The following is a 22909-nucleotide window of genomic DNA, read 5'->3' as shown; positions in this document are numbered from 1 at the left end:
AGCTGTCGTCGCTCGGGGTCGGATAATTGAGACCCGATCCAGACCACTCATTTGGGATCCCCCGTTATCAGGATGGGAACGAGCTGTTCGATCGGTTCACCCCGTTCTTCCCCTTCCCGTTGGTCCAACTTATCGATCGTCAGGGAGCCCTTCAATTCGTCGCTTTGAGCGGAGATCTGGAAGCATCGCCGAGCGAGCTGTTGATCCCCGCGCATCTCTTCGACTCCATTTTTGGTCGAAAATCGAACCAGCAGATGATACGTCGAGACTATCACCCTGAGGGCGTTTAGTCCAGGCCTTCCAAGTATGGCGTTGTAGGCCGAAGGCACTTGGACGACCGCAAAGGTCAAGTGGACTGTGCTTTGTCGTGGTTCGGTTCCAGCTGTCACGGGCAAAGTAACTTCTCCTTCCACCGTGACAGCATCTCCAACAAAGCCTATCAGGGGTGTAGAGATTCTCTTGAGCCGGTCGGCCGACAGTCGCATCCGAGAGAAGGTCGAGTAAAATAAAATATTCGTCGAACTTTCATTATCTACAAAGATCCTTCTTACATCATAATTTGCTATTGTTGCTGAGACAACAACAGCGTCGTCATGGGGAGTTTGGATACCCCGAACATCTTCATCTGTAAAAGTAATTACATCGCCTTGGCGCAGCTTCTTCGTCGGCTCCGCCCCAGCAGTCGTCCCCGGGCTCAGTCGTTTGGAGATCATGTTAATGACCCCGACCGTAGGCTGGTTATTCGTTGCCTCTTCAGTCGGCTGGGGTCGTCGGTCGGCGATGGGTCGAGTCGGCGGGTTCCTCCAGAATTTGTCGAGATACCCTCGGCGTATGAGGGCCTCGATCTCATCCTTGAGTTGGATGCACTGCTCGGTGTTGTGACCATGGCCCCAATGGAATCGACAGTACTTTCGCCGATCGAGGCCCTTTGCCTTCAGAGGCGGAGGCCGTCGCAGATATTCCTCCCCTTCGATCTCCATCAAAATCTGCGCATGAGGAGCAGAGAGAGGAGTATAGGAGTCATACCTGAGATGCGTCGGCCTCGGACTCCGCCGTCGAGGCGACCTCTGGTTCCGTTGCTGGGGTGAGACCTGTTTGCTGGTCGGGGGCCTGCTAGGCTCGGCAGGGTCCCGACCCTTCCTTCGCTTCTCCTTCGGGCCCTTGGCCTCAGTCAGGTACCGATCGGAAGCTCCTTCGTCCGCGCGCATGTACTTGTACGCGCGCTCCAGCAGTTCGGCGTATGTCCGGGGGAGGGTCTTATCCAAGGAGTAGGTAAATCGGGACCCCCTTAGCCCCCTCTTCATGGCTGAGATGGCCATGTCTTCGTTGAGGTCCCGGACCTCGAACGTGGCCGCGTTGAATCGCGTCACGAAGTGTCGGAGCGTCCCATTTTCTCCCTGTTTGAGGAAAAAAAGGCTGTCCGAGGTTCGTGGCGGCTTCCAGCTGGTGTTGAAGTGGACCACAAAAGAATGCTCAAACTGTCCAAAGGAGTGAATACTTCCTGGGCGAAGGTCGGAGTACCAGGCCCTGGCAGCTTTGCGAAGTGTGGCGGAGAAGCCGATGCAAAGAAGGGCATCGATCGCCCCTTGGATTGTCATGAGAGCCTTGTAGCTCTCTATGTGGTCAATTGGGTCAGTAGAGCCGTCATAGGGCTCCACATGGGACATCTTGAACCGACTAGGAATCGGCTCGTCGAGGATGAGTCGGGAGAGAGGTTGGACGGTCTGAAAGTCGACGTCGTTCGAAGACTTCTGTCCGTCCACCTGCAGTTGGGCAAGCCGACGGTCGATCTCTTCGAACCTGCGTTCGTAGTCATCGGCCCGTCGGTGCTGAGAGACCCCGGGGGTGGAGTCTCCCGATGAATCCGAGAGGGAGGCAGACGGTGTTCGCGGCCGCTTCTCCTTCCTTACTTGTTCCAACTGGGAGGGAGACGACCGTCGAGACCGAGGGGTATCAAGCCGCGGCCGCCTCTCCTCCTCTCAATGGGAGTACTGTGACAGCTGCTCCCGAGGAGGAGACGGAGACCGACGCGGGCGCCGGCGGCTGCTCCTAGAGAGCATCAGGTGTGCCGCCGGTTGCTCCGCCGGCGAGTGCAGCAACCGGATTGGTTGTTGTTGAAGACTCTTGACCGCATCCGTCAGCACGATCATCTGCCGCACGATCGTCGCGATCTGTGCCTCCGTGGTCACCACGGGATGCGGAGAGCTAAGTTTTGCCATGGAGGGTGGGGGAGAGGCCTCTTCCCGACGGAAAGAGCGCCTCGCCGATCTGGTGGCCCTCGACCGTTGAGCTCTGATTCTTGTCATCTCGAAAGGATGTTTCGAGTTCTGTGGGGGTCGTAATCCCTGTCGATGCCCCCTACCTGGCGCGCCAAAACCTGTTGCGGCCAATCCCCTCGTCGCCTGGTCGTCGGGAATGAGCGCCTGCAAAAGAAGTCCGCACTGACCGGAGGTGACTCCGATGGGGACCCTCCGACGGTCAAGTCAGAGAAGAGACTAGGCAACAGTAGAAAAGAATCAAAGAGCTCAGCGAGAGAGAGAGAGAGCGAGAGTTAGAGAGGAAGAGTTCAGGGGTTTCGAAAGAAACCTCTCCCAGCACTGTTGCCTTCCCCGTTTTATAGTAGAACGCAGCATGGCGCCGTCATTAATGACGCAGACAATGAAAGAATTGTTAAATCGCCGAAAACTGTCAGAGTCGCCGTGAAGCTGTCAAATCGCCGTGGGGCTGTCAAATCACTAGGATTGACCCATGCCTTAAGTGGGATAATGCCCCAAGGCGGCTGTGCTGCACACCGCTGTCAGGACGGATAATCTCCAACAGTCGTACGGCGTTTGAAGGAGCCGACCGACTGTATGTCGGTGCCTGGTTAAGAAATGTCGGGTGAAAACCCAGGGACCCTTCGATGGTCAGTCGGACGCGTTGCGGGAGTCGAATATCGGGCTCCACAGTTCGACCAGTCGAGAGCGGAGAGAGTCTGCCCGACCGACGTATACTCGATCGATCGGTGTCGGCAGTCGTCAGTCGGCAGAGTCGGACGCTGGTCAGGCGGGCCCGATGGTGAGTCGGCGTGAGAGGGACCGATCGGTATATCCCAATAATGGCTATTGTCTCTGTTAGGCAAATGCCTACAAGGCTTTATCAACCAAACTATACGAAAGAATACTTCAATGAACAGAACTCTTACCGGAAAAGACCATATAAAGCAAACAAAAATCAGCAAGTCACGCGGTATAGTTGGGCATAGAGAGACATTTTCTCAAGAGGTAACCATACTAAATGTTGCATTAATAACATGAAGAAATCAAACACTTGGTACAAGAAACAGTAAAGTCCAGGGAACCTAGCAACCTAGCTGAAGAACCAATGTCAAATTCCTCTCGAATCCTTCACATATGATGTTCAATTTCATTTCAATATATACCCAAGGATCCACTATTAAATTTATGTTAACTATCAACCAAACAACATGGTCCTGCCATGTACATCGTGTTTCTAACGGGAGAATTAAAACAAATCCAAATTCGACAGATTTAATGAGATACAATTTTTGTACCATTACTTCTTTCCTTCCACCTTTTTCTCACTATGATCTATCCACACAAACACAATACTGCAGCTGGTTTTTCCATCTTCACACACTGATATAACACCGGATAAACAATGCAGTTCTTTCATGCCAAAACAACAATTTTGCAGCAATAAATTTATTTCTGGTGATAAAAATAGAACAGTCAAGAAACAATCTACATTTGGTTTAAATTAGTGAAAAATGTAACAGTACACATTGCAAATGTTCAGCCATTTCACAACAAAATTCATAAATACAACTTAGGATGCGTCAAGTTTTCTGGGCATCCTGTTTTTCAGAAAATTGTTGACAAGTTTGAGATGTGCATGATAAGAAGCCCGTGAAATCCCTCAGTATGAATCTTAGTGATTTCTTTCTTCATAATTCAGATATCTTATATTTGCAGATACAGGAAAAAATTGATAATAGATTGTTGCGTATACCTCTAGATTATTTGAAATGGATATAAAGAATATATTTATTAGCTACACATCATGGCTCTGGGTTTCAGAAATCGGCGGAACCAGGAGTTCTGGGGAAAGGAATTGCATCCCGTATGTTCTCAATTCCAGTTGCAAACTGCACAAGTCTTTCAAAACCCAATCCAAATCCAGCATGAGGAACTGAAACAGGCAAAACAGCAGCAAAATTCACTAAGAATTCCATTCATGAACCAGCTAAAATAGTTTTTTACAGCAAACGCAAAGTTCAAAAATCAAAATATGAAATAAAGCACAAGTGGAATGCTACAAGCTACATATTTTTGGCATAATGAGCAGGTTCTCTTACAAGTGCATCAAAAATTGATGCACCAGAAGCAAATAAAGGCAGGTGTGAAGGTGACTTGGTTCAATTGTGGTGCAGAATGTCATGATTGAAGTCATCAACCAAGTTAAGGAATCAAGTCATTAAATATGTTGGACAAAGTCCTTGGCGAATTGAAAGCCATATAAGAAAGCTCCTGATAAGTAGGAATTTTAAGGAAACCATCAAAATCAGAATATCGGATAAATTCCTTAAAATATCAAAAAATGGAAAGTTTGAATTCCTCAGAATCATAGATAATCAAAAGGGTGCAACTATCAATTTCCATAAAAAATTCAACAACATTACTCTAAGCAGATGATTTCCTCATCATTTATGCCTAAATTTTGTCCTGGTTTGCATATAGCTCCACGAAAAATATATAAGCAGATTTGTGCTTTGTAATTGTTCTAAAACATGTTGGCTTATGTAGGGATACCCAAAGTGACTGTAGTTTAGAACCCCACTCACTCTATCCTAGCATAGGTCGATGCTGAGCCTACCTTGGTGCATGCCCGAAGGGATGAATACGAAGCAAGCATCCGACCAAATCTTTGGGGGAAACCAACTACATGCCCACACCTTATGTTCCAATATAGGAATTGGTTTGAAGAAGTCTCCAACCAAATGTCATATAACAGATGTTGGTTAGGCTGGAAAGCATTCTGCACCCAACCTGCTTTCCAGATAATCTACAATTAATTGGAAGCCAATTCTCGTCTCAAGCAACTGTGGTTATTTACCAGAAAAACAAAGCATTAAGACACCTGTTCCAACTCTATAATTCATTCTACTATCATTTTGTTTCTAGTACTTCAATTTGTTAACCTTTTTAAGTTCACCATCTAATTTTTTTAGTACTTAATCTGCAAACCTCTTCTAGGAAATAAAAATTCCACTCAGTTTGAGATACCTTCATGCCAAAGTAATATGCCATAGGACCTGTGTCAGGCATATTAAGATATGAACCATGCTTATTTTGAACTCATCAATTATAGCATAATTGTTTCCCATAGATATTAAATCAACATGAAGGAAACAAATAAATCATTACCATGTTTAATTTGCTTCAACATAAAGAGCAAATTCCAAGGGTGTGTAAGAAACCGTTCAGCATACCATCCTTCTTCAATTTGCACATCTTGTCTTCATGTACTTTCTGTACAAATCCTGACAGTAGTTCTACATACCCTTCTTACAGGGGCCATTGAGGAAAGAAGATTTTCACATCCAACTGATGAATTTTTCACTGATTTTGAGATGGCATTGGTAGTGTAATTAAACAACCATACAGACACCAATTTTGGGCAAACACCTCATGGCAATGGGAGCAAACATGGATTTCATGACAGCTCTGATTGCTTTTGGTATGGAAGTATGGAGAATTGGAAGGTTCACTATTTTCCTCCCCTCTAATCTCTCAATCCTCTTCTATCAAATTACTTCCATTGCTTTACTCAATCTTTATCCCCTTTCTTTGCTTTCTTGCTCTTTTATTTTTGAACACCTGAAATCAAAATGGTTGATAAAATATGATATATGACCCTCGCAACCATAGAATCAACTCCAAAACTTTCATACTTACAGCTACCTATTATTGTCATTCTCCCACAAGCCTAAAGCTTATGGACCTCAGACAACTCTTTATCAACACCAATACTTATGACTTTATAAACATGTCAATGTGCAGGTCTAAGACTAGAAACAAGAGAGAACCGGATATTCTCGAATCTCTCCCATCAGTTTCCAAATATACTAATTTGACATTTCTTAAAAACATTCTGATCAGCCTTGAAATCATAAAACTCTTTCAAATTTGTAACGTGGATTGCCGAACTAACCTGAACCAGATGGTTTGGCCCAACCCAAGCAAGCCTGAGACAGTTCAACCTCTTGAATCAGTTCAATGATGTTTCGTAAACCCCCCACCCGATTGCTTCTATCTGTCCTTGAAATACCTCGTTTGCTCATTTGCTCATGAGGGTTTCATGCTCGTCTCACCCTCACCCACCGCCACCATCGCACCTAGGAAAGCTTAACCAACATATCCCCCTCTCTCCCTCCCTCCCTCCCTTCTAGGTAAGTCCCACCATCTCCCTCCTCTCCCTCCCTCCCACCCACACTATCTCTCCCCCCTCCCTCTCAATTAGGGTTTCCCTCTCTCTCCCCCTTGTCTCTCCATCTGTCTCTATCTCTCTCCCCCCGCATCCATGGTGCCCCTCCTCGAATCCCGACATGCCCCCTCTCTCTTGATCTCAACTGGTCCCCTTTCCTCCCTTCCTCAATCTCCCTGTCACTCTTTCCCTCCCTCTCTTCCTCTCTCCTTTTTCCTCTCCCCCCTCTCTCCCTCTTTTCCATAGACGTCGGAACATTATGGTATGTAACAAACCAATCACCAAGCGATGCAACTTCTGAAAGTGGTTTGGCGAACCTTGATTTATAATGCTGATACAGGACACTAAGCCTGCAAAAGTGCTCCCTTGTTAACAACTCCACCTAAAATCCAACCCTTATAAAATTTCTGCAAACCTTAATTCTTATTTCTACATTTTGCAAACATAAACACTGAAGGGTCATCATGTGAATTATCCTCATTCCTTTCAACAAAAATGAAGCTTCTTTTAGGGCATATAGCTGCATAGTGCCTTGTAATCCTTGCCAATTACTATATCTATATTTTTATGTTATGGAAAATATCCAACTATTGCTTTTGTATTAACTTTAAGCTTAGGCACAAGAATGACCTTGCAAGTGTTCCTTTTTTGTTTGATTACTATTGGCATCTTTCCATTGTTACAATAAAGCATGAACTTTGAAAAGCTAACAAATGGTTGTTTTAATCCGATGGACCATTCCTGATGCCACCAATGAGGTTCCCTTTCCCCATCAACCCACAGAATTATCATCTCTCACCTAAGTTCGGATTCAAGTCGTGCATGAAAGGACTTGCCTATCAGACATTAACCTATTGTGTTGATAAACCATGACCAGCTGATCAGGTACTAAGGACGACACTGGAAATGGACATACAATTTTAGTTGAGGGATGTGAAAGTGGCAAGATAACCAAAGAAAGCTGGAAGAAAATGGTAAGAGATGATTTGAAGAATCTGACTTCTGACAAGCAATCAGGTCCTTAACAGGAAAAAAATAGAGAAGCTCGAATCATATAATTCCAGAAAAAAAAACTAGATGGGAAATTAGTTATTGATGCGCAAATGTCATGAAAATAAAGTGCTGGTCAGTATGCATGATGCGGCATTTTATACATCATTCAAGTGCCTTCTTAGCACATGACAGTAGCATGGCATTGGCTGCATGCCATGGCTTGGCTGCAGCAGCACCATTTTGTGCCCCAGCATTGGCATGACACAGTACTTACCTACCAATTACAAACCACCATGCCACAATGCAACAGTGCAACTTATTGCATGATTTTTTTTTTTTTTTTTTATCTCAAAGATGAGTAAAACCTCTGACCTGACCCAAAACGTCGAAGATCAAGGTACCACCAGTAGCTATCTTTATTGAGATTTAACTCCTCTAGACGACTCCCAAGATATTCAAGGCGTTCTTCTCTTTGGCTTCCACCAATAAGCTCTCCCACCTAAAATGAAAATACCATTATGCTGAAGTTAACAAGAGCACCTTAACAGAGAGCAAAAAAAATATAATGCCTTGAGATGCTATGGAAGAGAATTGATACATCGGGTGCCAAGCTCCTACAATGCATTTAGTTAGATATACTTCACTAAAATTTAGGGCAGGGACTCAAATTTGGAAAAATGCACACTGGCACCATATCGACACATGTTTTTGACCTCTATCTTGCTGTCCTAGCACCAAGACTTGCACTAGTACCATACTGGTCCATATCATACTAGCAAGGTACCGATACGTGTACCAGTGCGGATACTTTAAAGCTTGATTTATGGTATTTATTTCCAATGCAAGTTGATGGTTGTAGCTCACTGAAAGACTTTACAATGGACTACAGCCTCAACTAGGTACTAAAAGCACTGCATCTAGGAGTGTCAAAGGGTCAGGTTTTTGGCCACATCCATATCCAAACTGAAAATATATTTGTGAGGTCCAAACTCAAACCCACACCCAATTGAAACTCTACGCCCACACCTGATATTGGGCACAAAAATATCATGTATCAAGTCGGGTTTAAGGTAAAAGTCAAGTATTTAACAAGTTATTTTGCTACACTTTTGGAATTCTTTTCAATTTTTTAATGCATCCAAGATGCCACTTCATGAATTGCAAAGCACGAAAAAAAATAATGATACAAAAAATAAAAAGTATCTATCTAAAAGCTGTTATCTATTCATCATGATTTGCATCAACAGTCAATGCATGTACAGGGCTTCTATTACACCTACACTTCAAGAAAACCACAAATGCATTTGAATACATAATGAGAAATGAATTTTCTGAAAATTTATTCTCTTACTACTACAAAAATATGCAAATGAGACATATAATGAATGCAAGACATAGAACAACAATTTTTGTGGCTTACCCTAGGAACCAACAAATCCATAGCAGCAACTGTCTTCCCATCATCATTTTGTCGCATATAAAATGCTTTAATTTCCTAAAACAATTTAAACATTACAGATAATGAGCTTATCGGCAACAATGACATGAATAAGGTTAAGCCTTGATGTAGGACATACCTTAGGATAATCACTGATAATTACAGGGCGGCCAGCAAAAGCAATTTCAGTGATATATCGCTCATGTTCACTTTGCAAATCCAACCCCCACTTGACCTATCAAAGTTGCAGCATTCATGTAAAATTTTTCCTCTCTCTCTCCTCTCTGTGTGTGTGTGTGTGCATGTGCGTCCATGTGTTCGGTTTGGGAAGTGGGTTCTTCATAGTTAATTGAGAAACTTCTTGTAGCAAATGTCTACCAGCAAATAGAATGACAGAAGAAAAAAAATGGTTCCTTGACAAAGTCATAGAAAGAAGAAACCTAATTCCAGAAGGAATCCAACACAAAATATCAATTCAGTAAACCATGGTACAATCATTGTGAGCAGTAGAGGCGTTTTGTGGACAAAAGATGAGCACGTGCAAGCAGAGAATGTGCCTACCCATGCCTATAATAGTTGGCTACATGGCTACTTTCTTGTAAATCAAAATAGTAGGATGTAGATCTTTTTAATTGCTTTGGTCAAGCTAACCACAAATAATACCAGAAATAATTATATGAAGAAAACTAGAAGATTCCAATTGTTCAAGTCAAACGACTGTATTTTGTTATCTTCCATATGAGGTACCATATGATATCATTATCAAGTGCTAGCAGGAAATTTTAGTGTATTTGACTCAGTCATCACATGAAGGCACATCCAATTTTATTTTTATGTGCCTCCAGATTGTACTGGCCTACTTTAGTTATGGCCTAAAAGAACTGCATGCATATGAATTTGATGTAGTTAGAAATTTAGAATTAGCACTGAAATAATGGAAAACAAAACAGTTGAGAGGAAGTACATAATTGACTTAGTTCACATCAAAAGGTTTTACAATAATGAAAATTTGGACAGTGTTTTTAAGAATAAAAGTTGAACCTTGTAAATATTCAAACATCAAACTATATCAGAATTGCAATGTTATTCCGCAAGCATGATTGTGGCGATCAGCATGGACTAGCACATTCCAAGCCAGCATCTTACACCAGCACGGTGCTGGCTGCACACCAATGTACAGCATGCCACAGTGCCAGTGCATACCAAACATTAACATTGAACGACACAGAACCATCAGATGATACTTTACGTGATTAGTAGTTACATATACCAGTTATAGTCCAGCAGAAGATGAAAAAAAGTACAGAGCCAGGTGGTATAATAAATGCGTAGTTTAGCCATGTTATGATAGATTATCAGTTACAGTGTTATCGTGAGGAATCATAAGTCAGCCAAAGAATTCCCAGATGAGTTGGTCCGGTCCCAGGTTCATAAAGTAGAGGCTGTGCGCTCAATTTCCTGAGGTGGTTCCATGGAAATGTCTCTGTCACAGGTGGCAAAGAAGGTGGGTTCTAATGCAATCAAGGTAAGATTTGAAAGCATAAATAGGCAAAGATCTAGTGCAGTCAGGCACAGTAAGAGGGAGATGGTTGGGAGCAATTTGTTGGTCTATAAGAGCCAATAGATATGCTTGCTCAAACCAACTGGTGAGTCATATATGGGGGTTTTATCAGGTTGAGCTATATTGTTGTGGTCCACAGGCTAGATAATCATACCCAAACCCAAAAAAGGAAAAGAAAGCAACAAGCTAGAACATTTGTGTATTAAAAGTTTGGCATGCATTACCGGGAACTCAAATTTCCTTTTCGCACCAAGAAGAAGTTCAACAGCATCAGAATAAGTCAACTGAACAAAGTCCTTTTCAACCACATCCTGCCAACAAGGAAAAAAAAAAAGAAATATATATATATATATATATAATGCTTTCCACGATGTTCATCTAAAGCCTTGAGAAGCAACATCAAGAAATACAGCAGAAGATTTATCCAAGAAACCATGATGCATGCTTTTTCCTTTTTGGCAAGTATCAGAGAATGAAAGGTTAGAGAGCATTACGTTCAATCTATTTATAATTCCTTTCTCAATCCATGTATTAAAGAAATCCATGTCTTCTTTGCAGTTTTCAAGAATATACTTTACCTGCAAAACATCGAAACATCATATTAGTCACAAGAAACAAAAAACTAATAAAGGAGTTGTTTATTAAAAAAGAAACACATATTTAACATAGACAGATAGCATATACCAGACGACAATAGATGTGAAGAGGAAACCTACTACATACTGGAGATAGGCAGTTGCACAGGCCATGTCATCATTCAGGTCCGCAAAGGCAAGTTCAGGTTCAATCATCTTTGCAAGAGAAAAGACAATGTAAGAGAAGCAGTTCAAAGTTTTGAAAACAAAAAAATATATGATGCTTGATTAATGAAATGAAATTAACTGAGAAACTTCAAGTACCCAAAATTCAGCTAAATGTCTTGAGGTGTTTGAATTTTCTGCCCTAAAAGTAGGACCAAATGTGTATACCTGGAAGCCAGCATTGTTTAGTCATCATGTCAACCAACTCACAAATTATGTATGAAGAAAGACTAGTCAAATCACTCAAATTTCTACTACATGAAGGCTTAGCAGAGGAATGAGCTCATACATCGCAAAGAGCAGATGCATATGTTTCAGCATTTAGTTGCCCTGATACTGTCAAGAATGCAGGTCTCCCAAAGAAGTCCTAGAAGCAGAGGAGAAGAAATCATTAACAACATAATTCCAATGATTCCAAGGTCTCTACAGCATAAGTTACAAGTAACATAGATTGCACAGTAATAGGCAACAGTTAAATGTCGTCAGCATGCATGCATGTGCAATAAGTATGTAGTGCTCCTTGGGCTCTCATGACTGCCTGACCACAGTTCCCAATATCGCACCCTCAGTTGCAACCAGCATGGCAACCATAAGCTGGATGCATATATAACCCCACCTTCTACTTTTCTGTATCACAATCCAGTGATCATGAAAAGAGTTCTGTTCTCCACTATGACACAATACCCAATCCATTGTGGAAATTCCATTGCCAAAATATCCAAATCAGAATATTGACAGGATTTTCCAGTGAATAAGAAGAGGGTTTTAAACCGGGCACTCCCTGCTGGGAAATAAATACCTCATAAAGTCATAATAGATTGATCTACATAATGCCCAAAAAATATATATGTATATATCATTAAGAACAAGGTATAAAAGTGTGAACACATATTTCAATGCATGGGATATTCAATAATGTTTATGTGACATCAAATGGATTTCAACTAATTCCAAATCAGTAAATCAATACCGCATAGCCTTGATCCAAGTTTACAAAAATTTACAAATTTAATTATGCTGCTTGACAGCACCAACCAATGCAAAGCAATAGAAATTTACCATTGGGTGTGCCATACCATACCAATATTGAATCGAACTGACCCCCATACCAGGTAATGTATCAACACTATACCAGCATGGTGCCGGTATGGGGTCCGATACCGAGATGGTGAATCTTGATGCTATCAATCTACAACTCAACATCACGAAATCATTTTTGTTCTGGTAAATTAGAGGACTCATCTATATCAAGTCTTCTTGTTGTTTGCATTCCTTATTTAGCAAAACATAGAAATGAAAAAATTCACGAACTGAAATTAGCTGAATGGAGCAGTTCCAGCAAGTATGATGCAACTAATCATTCTTTGCATCCTTACTTTGCAGGTTGACAATAAGGCGCAGGGAATTGAATTCTCAGCTCAGTTTTAATGTCTGTCACCATCTTTCTATGTGAATGTGAACTTGTAACACTAGAATACTAACTCCTATCCATCATTATTATCAGGTTGACATGAAGGCACACGGAATTAAATTCTCAGCCAAGTTTTAATGTCTGTCCCATGTTACTATGTGAAAATGAACTTGTAGCACTAGAATACTACAGATCTTAACTCTTATCCACCATTATTATTTATGTTGAACTTGTATTGAGTTGATGAACACCAAACTTGAGGTATTTCATGTAACATATCTGGGATTTGTAATAGATAATTGCAGTGTTAGTGGATTTCAGCATGTCAGAGTATCAACATTGGACCTATATTCAACATTCCCTTTTTATATGATGTGGACATGTGCCTGTGAAAATTAAATTTGCAGCATGGTAGCTGCAATATATGCAAAATTAAATTTTTGCAGTCATAGGATGACATTGACGTGCCTACAACATATTCAAGAAAAGTGAAGTTATGAAGATATATAAGCAGGCCGTCTTCAAAGTACAATTGATAATATTTACCAGAATCTGCCAAATAAACAGTGCAAAGCTTGGCCAGGGTAATAGACTTACCTGTGACCAATCAATTTTCCCATCCTTAGAAGTAGGAATAGTATTGACCAAGGAATCAGTACCTTCTCGAGTGTTAGGAATCTGTCAAGAAAAGAATCGAAGGGTAAACGATGACAAAAAAAAAACTCGCAGTTGACAATACAAAATTAAAAACAGCTTCTTTGTTAATCAATTAAAGTCAAAGAAAGAACTAGATGATCTTTTTCTATGCTGAGTCCAACAAAAGAACAGTGAACAGCATAAACAAAAAACCATATTCGCTACCCTACCATAACCATACATGAGCATAAGATTCCTTTGAGTTCCTGCAGGCGTTTCTCAAACTTCTAGCATGAGAAACTATTCCACTATGATCTAGAAACTCCCCCTCATGAGAAAAAGGTGGGGAAGGGGGGTTGGGAACAACACCAACACAATCCCCACCGCGCCCACAACCCCCCCCCCCGGTGGCACCCACCCCCAACCCCAACTCACAATATATATATCCATTAAATGAGACAAGGGAAATAGCCAGAGGGATAAAAAGGTTCAATCAGAAAACCATAGCAATTAGAACATTTTTTAGAGTACAGATCTATTTTGTTCTCAAAAAATATCTCATCTACAAAATTTGAAACCCATAAGCTTTCAACATCCATATGTTAGCCCTTAAAATTCCTTTCTAAACTCAAACTCTTGGTTGATGGATCAAGTCCTTGCAGCATAAGTACTTCCTCTTAGAATTATGAGAACCTCCTTGAGGGTGTCACATACAGTCCTTGTTCTCCCTCATCATTAATTTCTTAGTTTCCCCTAATTAGTTGGCTTAATGTAGCTCATAAATGCTCTATTTCCTTCTTGTCTTTTTACATCTCTGCATCAGAAAACCATTTCACTAGGCACCAGTCATGGGCAACTTTACATAAGCCCTTATTTAATTGCATATGGCTTACAAGTTTAGCTCTTGCACATCTGTAAGTTCAACTCTTGTGATTTTGGACGTTCTAGTACCATGCTGCACTGTGCTTAATTACATGTAATTAATCATGATCTTTATCCTTCTCTATTTCTAAATATATTCCTTTTCATTTTCTTAATGCTATCTACCAGAATACCTAATAAAAGAGAAACATCTATTAGTAGATAGTTCGGTCTTATTAAGGCAGCAGAGACTACTATCATGGTTGGGATGCAGGGACTGCTTACTCTTTCCCCACACACAAGTTGTGCTCTAGCTGGCCTCACTCCTTCCCATCCCTTCTCCCCCATTGGCCATCTCACCTCCCCCCCCCCCCCCTTCTTCCCCTCCACTTCTTCCAAAAAATGGTCAGTATCTCCTTCCTCCTTATAAACGATGTGCTAGACTGCCAACAGACTGTCAAGCCTCTCATAAGTCCAAACCTCATAGCTTCATCTCCATTTCTTCCCATCCAGAGAAATCAAAAAGGACATCCTTAAGGTTCCAAAACAAAGTTGCCTTTTTTGAGCAATCTCATACATTTTTAAATTTATTCTCTGCAAAGTTGAACTATATTCATTTTTGTTTCTTTCACAGCCATTTCCTGTGCTCTAATATCAACTTATGAATTTTCCATAAAAGCACTCCTTTCATGCTCTTGCTTATGGTCAACTATGAGATGGCTGCTCTATTTGCAAGATAACTAGTACTCTATCCTCCCAATCACGATTCCCCCAACAGATCACATCTTATGCATGAAGGAAAACCATGTACTTGTCCACTATCAGCTCCAGATTCCAAACTCTATGATGTACACTAATACACTATTGTACAATATGCATTCATAGGTAGCTAAAAAATTGACCAACTTAATTGAAAGTAGTATTAGATTAAGCAAGCACATTATGCATAAATATTTAGAATTAGCTATTGGCCATTCTAGGTGCAGCAGACTACAGCTTTAAGACTATATCATCATATTACATACTAATACAAAACACTAAATCTTAATCCTGCCAAGTTCGAAGTACCACTATATAGAGGCATACTGATCACATGCTGCACCATGGTACACCCTTGTACTGGCTCACAGTTTATCGATACGAACAGTACTGAATGGTATGTACTGCAGGACATAACTTGGTACGCCTCAATAGGGGGCAATAAGTAGAGGGGTATGGTCGACTAACGCTTAGCCTCACAAACTCCATATAGATGGGGATAAGACTTGGTCACGGTTGGTTGATTGAGATTTTGTCTGAAACCTCTAGCTATATATGATAGAATTATGCATGTCCCATCCATGGTAACCATACCAATTTTGGTACCTGCATCAGTACCATGCTAGTATGGTGTCGGTACGGGTTGGTTCATGGTACTGGCACTTGGTACACCTAAATCGAGTATCAAGTTGCCACCGGTATGGTACAGTTTGCTCGGTACCAAGTAGCACAGTCCAGTACAGCAAACCATGGATTCCAATCCAAGTTTACCCAATTACGAAATGTAGTTGTTGCCAACCCTATCACACTTTGTCTAGATAAGGTAGAACGATAATTATACATGATGAATAAGTTAAAAAATTTTGGAAATATGCCAAGTTAAGCTATGACATCATTCTCGAAAATATGGCTGGTAAAGGCATCAATATTTATGTGTAAGTTTGCCAAAATAATTAAATGACATTTCACATGTATATGATCGGCAACAAGGCCCTATAGATACACATGCACACATACAAAGAATTGGACTAAAGTCATAGTAGTAGGATTTAAGCCAAAATCATATAAAATGCATGATGAGCCACATTGAGAATCTCCAAGGTCAAGTATGATTTAAAACATGTTAAATGCCTGAACAGAGTTTTTATAAAGGTTTCCATGAGCACATATGAATGGTACAACTAGGGCACCTAAATGGATTAAATGTCGTATAATGGAAAAAGTACAATGTTGATCATCACATGCACACCTTTAGACACAATTGAACAAAAATTCTTCCCAACCATGTTCAAAATAAATATCCTAATGTTGAAATATCCTAATACAAGCCCTCCAAAATATTTGCATTTTGTATTTAAGCATTTTAAATATCATAGGTCATGATCTATGGTATGAATTATCAATTTAGATGTCCATTATGCATTTTTCTCAAGATGAAAAGCTCAGATCCATGGACCAACTTCTTAAACTGAGAACAAGATATAGGAACATGAGGACCACTAAACAGAAATCTAGGAAAGTATGGAGCAATTGTTGCTTAAGGAGAGGTTAGATAGTTCGAATAACCTCAATCAGATATAAGGGCCATGTAGTTAACTGGAAAAACATCTCCTCTATACATTATTGGATGTCCAAGTTGCATTATTCTTTGGCACATGCATGGACTACTCAGATTGGCTCAATGATTGATTTACAAAGTAAGCAGCACATGGATGCTATTATGCCATGATATCAAGGGGGAAAAGGTTAAAATGGTTTTTAAAATATACAATTTTAAGTAAATTATTATAATTATTGAAAGTTTATTGATGATAATTTGATTAAATAACTACTGGAACCAACACCCCTATCCCATCAAATGGGCTAGGGTGTTTGGCTTTACAGATTAAGATTAAGGTATGATTCATCAAAAAGTTTGTGAATATGCTACATCCAACTCTCAATATGATGATGAACTAGTGCTAAATTCCTCACCCATACAACTTCAGATGACACTGACATCTAATAAAATCTCAAAGTCTACTGGCAAGAAAACCTACTCATCAATAATGTAGTTAAAGCTCATGCAACCAGGAAGAAGCTTGCCAAGACTCCATATTCCGGAAACAGCCTTGACAAACAAGGGTTGTCAAGGCTCAAAAAGAAAACGTATGTTCTTTGAAACATGATGAAAGATTATTGAATTTATACTTGAAATTAAAAATATTGAAGAAAATATGTTTAATGTATGAATATGTGCATGTATCTGTGTATACTGAGAAATGAATGTGTATTTATATAAAATATTCTTAATAATGTGAGTATAACCCCAATAAAAATGCATGAATTATTTTAAAATTTTAGTTCAAAGAAAGAAATAGATACCAAAGTAGTCACGCAGAATTGTTCCCCAGCCCCTTCACAATCTGAAGCAGTAATGATTGGGCTTGAGATCCAAACAAAACCATTTTCCTGGAAAAACTTGTGAGTAGCATACGCCAGTGCATTCCTCACTCTTGTAACCTAAATGAGCACCAACAAAACAAAGTTACTGCATTTCCACTGAACTACAATGATCTGCATTATAAAGTCACCTATCATGACGTGCTAGTAAAGTTAGATACATGAATTGAAAGTTTAAAACCTGTCTTTTCACATTATGAAGCAATGAAAAAATTTAGATAAAAAACTGAAGAAGTTTCTGCTTGCTACGTGTTGTAACACCTCAAATGACTGCACATTATGCCTATTGCACTGAACATTGGCCAATATGGCACAATTTTGTTGATAATATGAAACGTTGGCATGGGCATACATAATTATTGTAGTTCTTTAGAGATATACAAAGTTTTGTGCGGTGCATAATTAAAAGAAGAATGCTCCTTGATTGTGATGTCATTCAAATTTCAAACACATTCTTTTGAAAATATATATGAAATTAAACATTGACGAAAACATCAAAAAAACAACAACAGTCAAGGTAACAAAAATATAAACAACTAAGCTAGCAATAGCATCAAATAAGATTTTCAACCATTGCATCTATAAGATAAAAATAGTAACATTAAAATATGGTTCGCAAAGAGTAAGACCATACTGCACCAAATGTATTTGTCCGAGGACGAAGATGAGCTATGGATCTCAAAAATTCTCTGGTTGCTCTTTTCTTCTGGATAGGATATGTCGTGGGGTCGCTTTTCCCAATCTGTGATAAGAAAGAAGGGTGAAACATCTAAACATATTTCATAAAAAAGAAGCAAAATTAGGAAACGATATGTGCATGTGCATGCACTTGTAATTTGTAATATCTCTAATTACCTACACGGCTCAATTTCATTCTTTACAGAATTTCAACTACCAGAAATTTTCTTTACTTTTCTTTAAGAAGTTTATTAAAGATACCAGAGTGTGAAATAGGTTCATTACCGTGACAAGTCTTGCAACTTTCAACTCCACTTTCTGCTTTGATCCTTGGCTACTTACCACAATACCCTCCACAAGTACAGATGCACCAGTTGTGACAGCACCTGATTCCACCTAACGGCAAACCAGCAATGTAAATTTACAAATTTTGTGATTATAGTGAAAGAGATAATGTAACATCTAGAAACAACATGGACCAAGTTAGAGCTCAAAAATAATATCATCATATAAATGAGATATTTTGGAAACAGTGGTATGACTTAGAATGATTAGCCCTTCTACCCCCTCGACGTGTTAGCCTTAAGAATACTTAGTCAAGAATTCCTTGAATCAAGTTTAGCCACACTACCAATTGCATGCGACACCAATTAAAACGTTTCTTCACAAAAATTAACCTATAAAACTAGGTAGCAATTACCCAACATAAACTTCTATACGATCACTCTTCTGGTAGAGCCAAATTCACAAACTCTCAAAGGGACTTGATAGAAAGCCACAATTCCATCAACCAATGAAATGTTCAAGGTCACATTTGTTTTTTGCCAAACTTTTTTATTTATATGTATCATAAATACCCCCACTTTTGGTTGATCTTGTCTCTTATTTTTCTCAATGATGAAATAGAATATAAAAGAGGCATGCATACGAAAATGTAAGCGTATATAAAGGAGTCAAGCATCTAAACAGACAAATAAATACCTGATCATAGCCTTCGGCATCAATATTCATCACGCATTGCAAGTTGGACAGGCAGGAGCCATCATTTACCTGGAAAATCGGGAAGTCACACGATATTAAGTGATTTAGTAAAGTGATTTTGTTCACAGGTTTATTAAAATAAAGAAAAAGAAATACGATAGTTTACGACTAGCTATGTGCAATGCTTGCATGCTTCTGTAACACAGGCTAGGAGTAGATTATTATTTACTTCGGTAATGAAGTGCGGCTGATTATAACATAATTGAACATGTATAAGGCAAAAAAAGATGTATATTTCATCTATTACTCTATCTATTCTATTTGATAAGAAGCTTTTGCAAAACAGCTTAATGAAAATTTGAGTAAACGATATATCATGTCTTTAATGTATGTGTAAAGACATGAAACCTAAGGTACAAAAGACATCCCCAAATGTAGTATGATAACCATTTGAATATAGTAACTGCTGAAACAGTATAAAAATATCTCCATTAGATCAATTGATCAATTAGAAAAATCTTTGCAAAATATATTCAAATAATAATTTCCTAGAAACTAATAATTTGGATCATGTCATGGGACCCATGTAATCACAACCTATATTAAATAATATTTTCACAGCTCCATGTAATCTAAATTCTCTATTTTTGTGGGCCATTGTATGTCATTAAGAAGCTTTATAGACAGTATTGTAGTTATGTCCTCCTCTACTAGCACTCTTCTAATTTCTTAAACCCTGGAACATGTTTTAATTGAGTGTATTGATACCACAAACTATAGTTTCTTCCTTTTCTACTTGTCTTTACAAGTTGTTTTTTGTTGTGGGGATGGGGGTGCTTTTGACTTATGGTTCAAAAAGCAAGAAGTTTGTCGAGTCAAATCAAACCATATACTTAATTTTTCTTGTTTCCCTCACTATTTTTGTCAAACCTATACTTTTTAATCTTGTATCCAAAAGCAAAGATACTAGGATCCCTAGGTCAAAAAGGTAAAGTCTTCGAAGTGCCCAATACTTGAAATCTATTGGCATATTGCACTTTGACAAGACAGTATTATAGTGAAGATACTGAAGATAACATATTACATACGAGCAATAATTTTAACTCTCAAACTCGTGATTGCCCCAATAGATACCAAAAGTTTGAGGTGATTTAAGTCTTCATGTAGAAGAGCTTGAGTTGGTGTGTTTCGTTTGTTCTAAAATATAGATCATTTACTATCTGAATCAACCTAGCTATCAAACTGTAGTGGTGTGCTGGCATCAAAAGGCATCACTAGTTAGAGATACAATAATGAGAAGTCTGGTAACTGACTTGGTGCTCAGCCACAATAACAGTGTGGAAGATAGTATCATATTTCCTGTTTTATATTTTATTCAAGATGTGAGAATCTCCCATGACAATATTAAAGCCAGCAATCATCGGTAAGATCACTGGCTTAATTAGGGTATGTGGAAGCATAGAGCTCTGGTGAGGTGGAAAAGGCAAGGGGAGCAATATGAGATTGGAACTATTAATCCTTGCCTTAACTATCTGGGGTTGGTTTTGTGACTTCCTAAGTTGTTCTGTTAAGCTTAAGATATATTTGGTTTCCGAATCCTTTCTCACAACTTCCATCGGCATAAGCTTAGGCCTCTCCCTTCTTTCTAGACCCTCTGATATAAATTAGAACAAATCTCATTATCAGATCCTCATTAGAACTTTATTAGACATGTCCTTGCCATCTTATTCAGTTCCTCTTCATGTTGCCATCGATAGGCACAACTCTTAGGACTCTACATTTTATCACGACATCCTTCCAAGTTTTATCCCATTCATCTCATCCATCGTTCATCCTGTTTTATTAAGCCCTCTTTCTTGCCCAGGATGCTGAACCACATAACGTTGTTAGCATTATCTTCTTCTTTATAAAATTCCCTTATATATATAGATACAGATATACACATATGCTTCATATCGGTAGATACATAAGTAGGCATATTGAACCTAGTGAAGTAAACCACAGTCCGAATAGAACAAAAAGAAGAAGACTTTACGAGCAATGACAGGCATGAGTTCATTCAATTTATGTTCAATTCTTGAGGTATTACATCCTCACCTCAATGAACGTCACGCTGCTCTGAACCCGACAAGTCCGTACCCAACCTCTGATCGCAAGCGCCTGCCCTAACCGGTCCATCCCTTCGTCAGGTCCGCCCTTCACGTCAACAATCCTCAGACGCTTCCGGAACTCCCGAATCTTTTTGCCGGCCTCTGCCGCCGGCTTCTCGCATGCCTTGGCATCAGCGGGGAGAGTTCTGCTGCAAAAGAGTCTCCATCTTGGAGCGGGAGAGTCGGGAGAAGGAGCGAGGACGAGAGGGCGGTGGAAGAGAGGGGAGGGACCGCGGAGGAGGAGCGGCAGAGTGTCCGGAGAGCCCGCCGGGGTTATTGATTGCCGGACGGTGGGCCTAGGGTTTCCGGTGCGGCAGAGGAGAAGGAGGCGAGCGGCGGAGCGGTGGCGGATGAGGAAAGAAGAGGCGGGGGCGAGAGAAGCCGCGGCGTTGGCGGCGGCCGCTGCCGCTGTCATCTCCTCTCTCCCTCACACAGCCTCTCCGGGGAGTAGTCCTAATCTTCTGTTACAGGCTCTCCCTCGGTTTTATTTTTAGTCTGGGCGTGCACTCCCTTGCACGTGATCTCCCCGTGCAGGATCATGGGGACCGTTGCCATGTAATGTCGGTAAAACGGATGCGAGTTTAGTTTGAAACGGACGTTAGTTATTTTTACATAAAACCCCTTGTCGTGTGTAAACGTTATGCACGATCTCTACGCCGTCTGTTTCTTGTATTGTTTCCTTTTGTATTTCTTTCTCTCTCTTTTTTTTTCCCTCCTTTTTTTCCTTTTGTTTTTCATCTTCTTCAGTTGACTAAGACCTGGTTTACAACTGCCTATTTTTTGTTTTTCCACTTTTGTACAAATATTTCTGCTACAATTTGTAGATCTGTACAGTACATAAATTATTCGTATCACCCAAATACAACCCAAAAGAAGTATATACAGAGCTTGCAATGATGTTTGATTAGTTGAGTCTTCAAAGCAGGTGATGACACAGGAATAAGGCATAAAAGGAGACTCCATCAGTGGTTCAATACAGCAAACATCTTTCCATAAGGAAACCCTATGATGCTTCATGTCAGTATAATATATTTGTACCAACAGTCTTTGATAATATTTGAACTGAAGCACCACAGATATAATCTTCAAAAGCCCTCTTTCCATCCTATTTAACAGCTGCAGATTGAACCTCATAGTGGCTTCCAACAAATACAATTGAAGATCTGATAATATGGTTATTTGAACCCTGGCAGTTGAAAACAGTGGCCAATACAGATTCAGTTGAGGTGATACCCTCGTAGTCACCTGTGCACTCTCTCCCTCAAACCACCAGTTGGTTTTTTGCTGTTGTATAAATTCACCATGTATTATTTCCTCACCCCTCCTTTTTTTCCTTGTCACGCTATGAATCTTTACATACTATGCTCTTGCTGAACCTCTTTTCTTTTTACTACAATAATAAGGACTATGAACCAACATATTAACATCTGCATTCTATCATAAAAGTTTTGAGTAGTAAGTGGAAGAAAGTCCAAAATATCTGTACTCCGGATAGAGTGAAGGGAAAGGAAAGGAAGAATGTAAGAGCAATGATTTGTTTTGAAGCTCAAGTGATGATATTCCTGTGAAAGGAGCATGATGATAAGAAATGATGGCCAAGGTGATTTTGAATGTGAACCTTGTAGCACATAACTCCATGGCTCTATACACATATTCCTGCAAAAAAAAATGATTAGTCCAAGGTAGCAACATAATGTCATAATCATATGTCTA

At 40.0% G+C, this 22909-nt stretch overlaps 1 protein-coding gene across 1 annotated transcript; it reads right to left on the bottom strand.

Moving 5' to 3' along the window:
* Nucleotides 1–3730: 3730 nt before the first annotated feature.
* Nucleotides 3731–21673, bottom strand: LOC105054002 (asparagine--tRNA ligase, chloroplastic/mitochondrial). The gene is made up of 15 exons (XM_010935369.4): nt 21144–21673; nt 19047–19115; nt 18351–18461; nt 18022–18129; nt 17310–17447; nt 13287–13367; nt 11568–11645; nt 11378–11446; nt 11195–11269; nt 10973–11056; nt 10703–10789; nt 9057–9152; nt 8900–8974; nt 7852–7978; nt 3731–4191 (listed from the first exon to the last, which is right to left on the bottom strand). Exons 1-15 carry the CDS (start codon nt 21609–21611, stop codon nt 4076–4078), a joined length of 1782 nt encoding a protein of 593 aa, XP_010933671.1. The 5' UTR covers nt 21612–21673; the 3' UTR covers nt 3731–4075.
* Between the last annotated feature and the right edge of the window lie 1236 nt (nt 21674–22909).

Source organism: Elaeis guineensis, chromosome 11 (assembly GCF_000442705.2).
Source record: "Elaeis guineensis isolate ETL-2024a chromosome 11, EG11, whole genome shotgun sequence".
Taxonomy (NCBI): domain Eukaryota; kingdom Viridiplantae; phylum Streptophyta; class Magnoliopsida; order Arecales; family Arecaceae; genus Elaeis; species Elaeis guineensis.
This window is presented reverse-complemented; position numbering and strand designations above follow the sequence as displayed.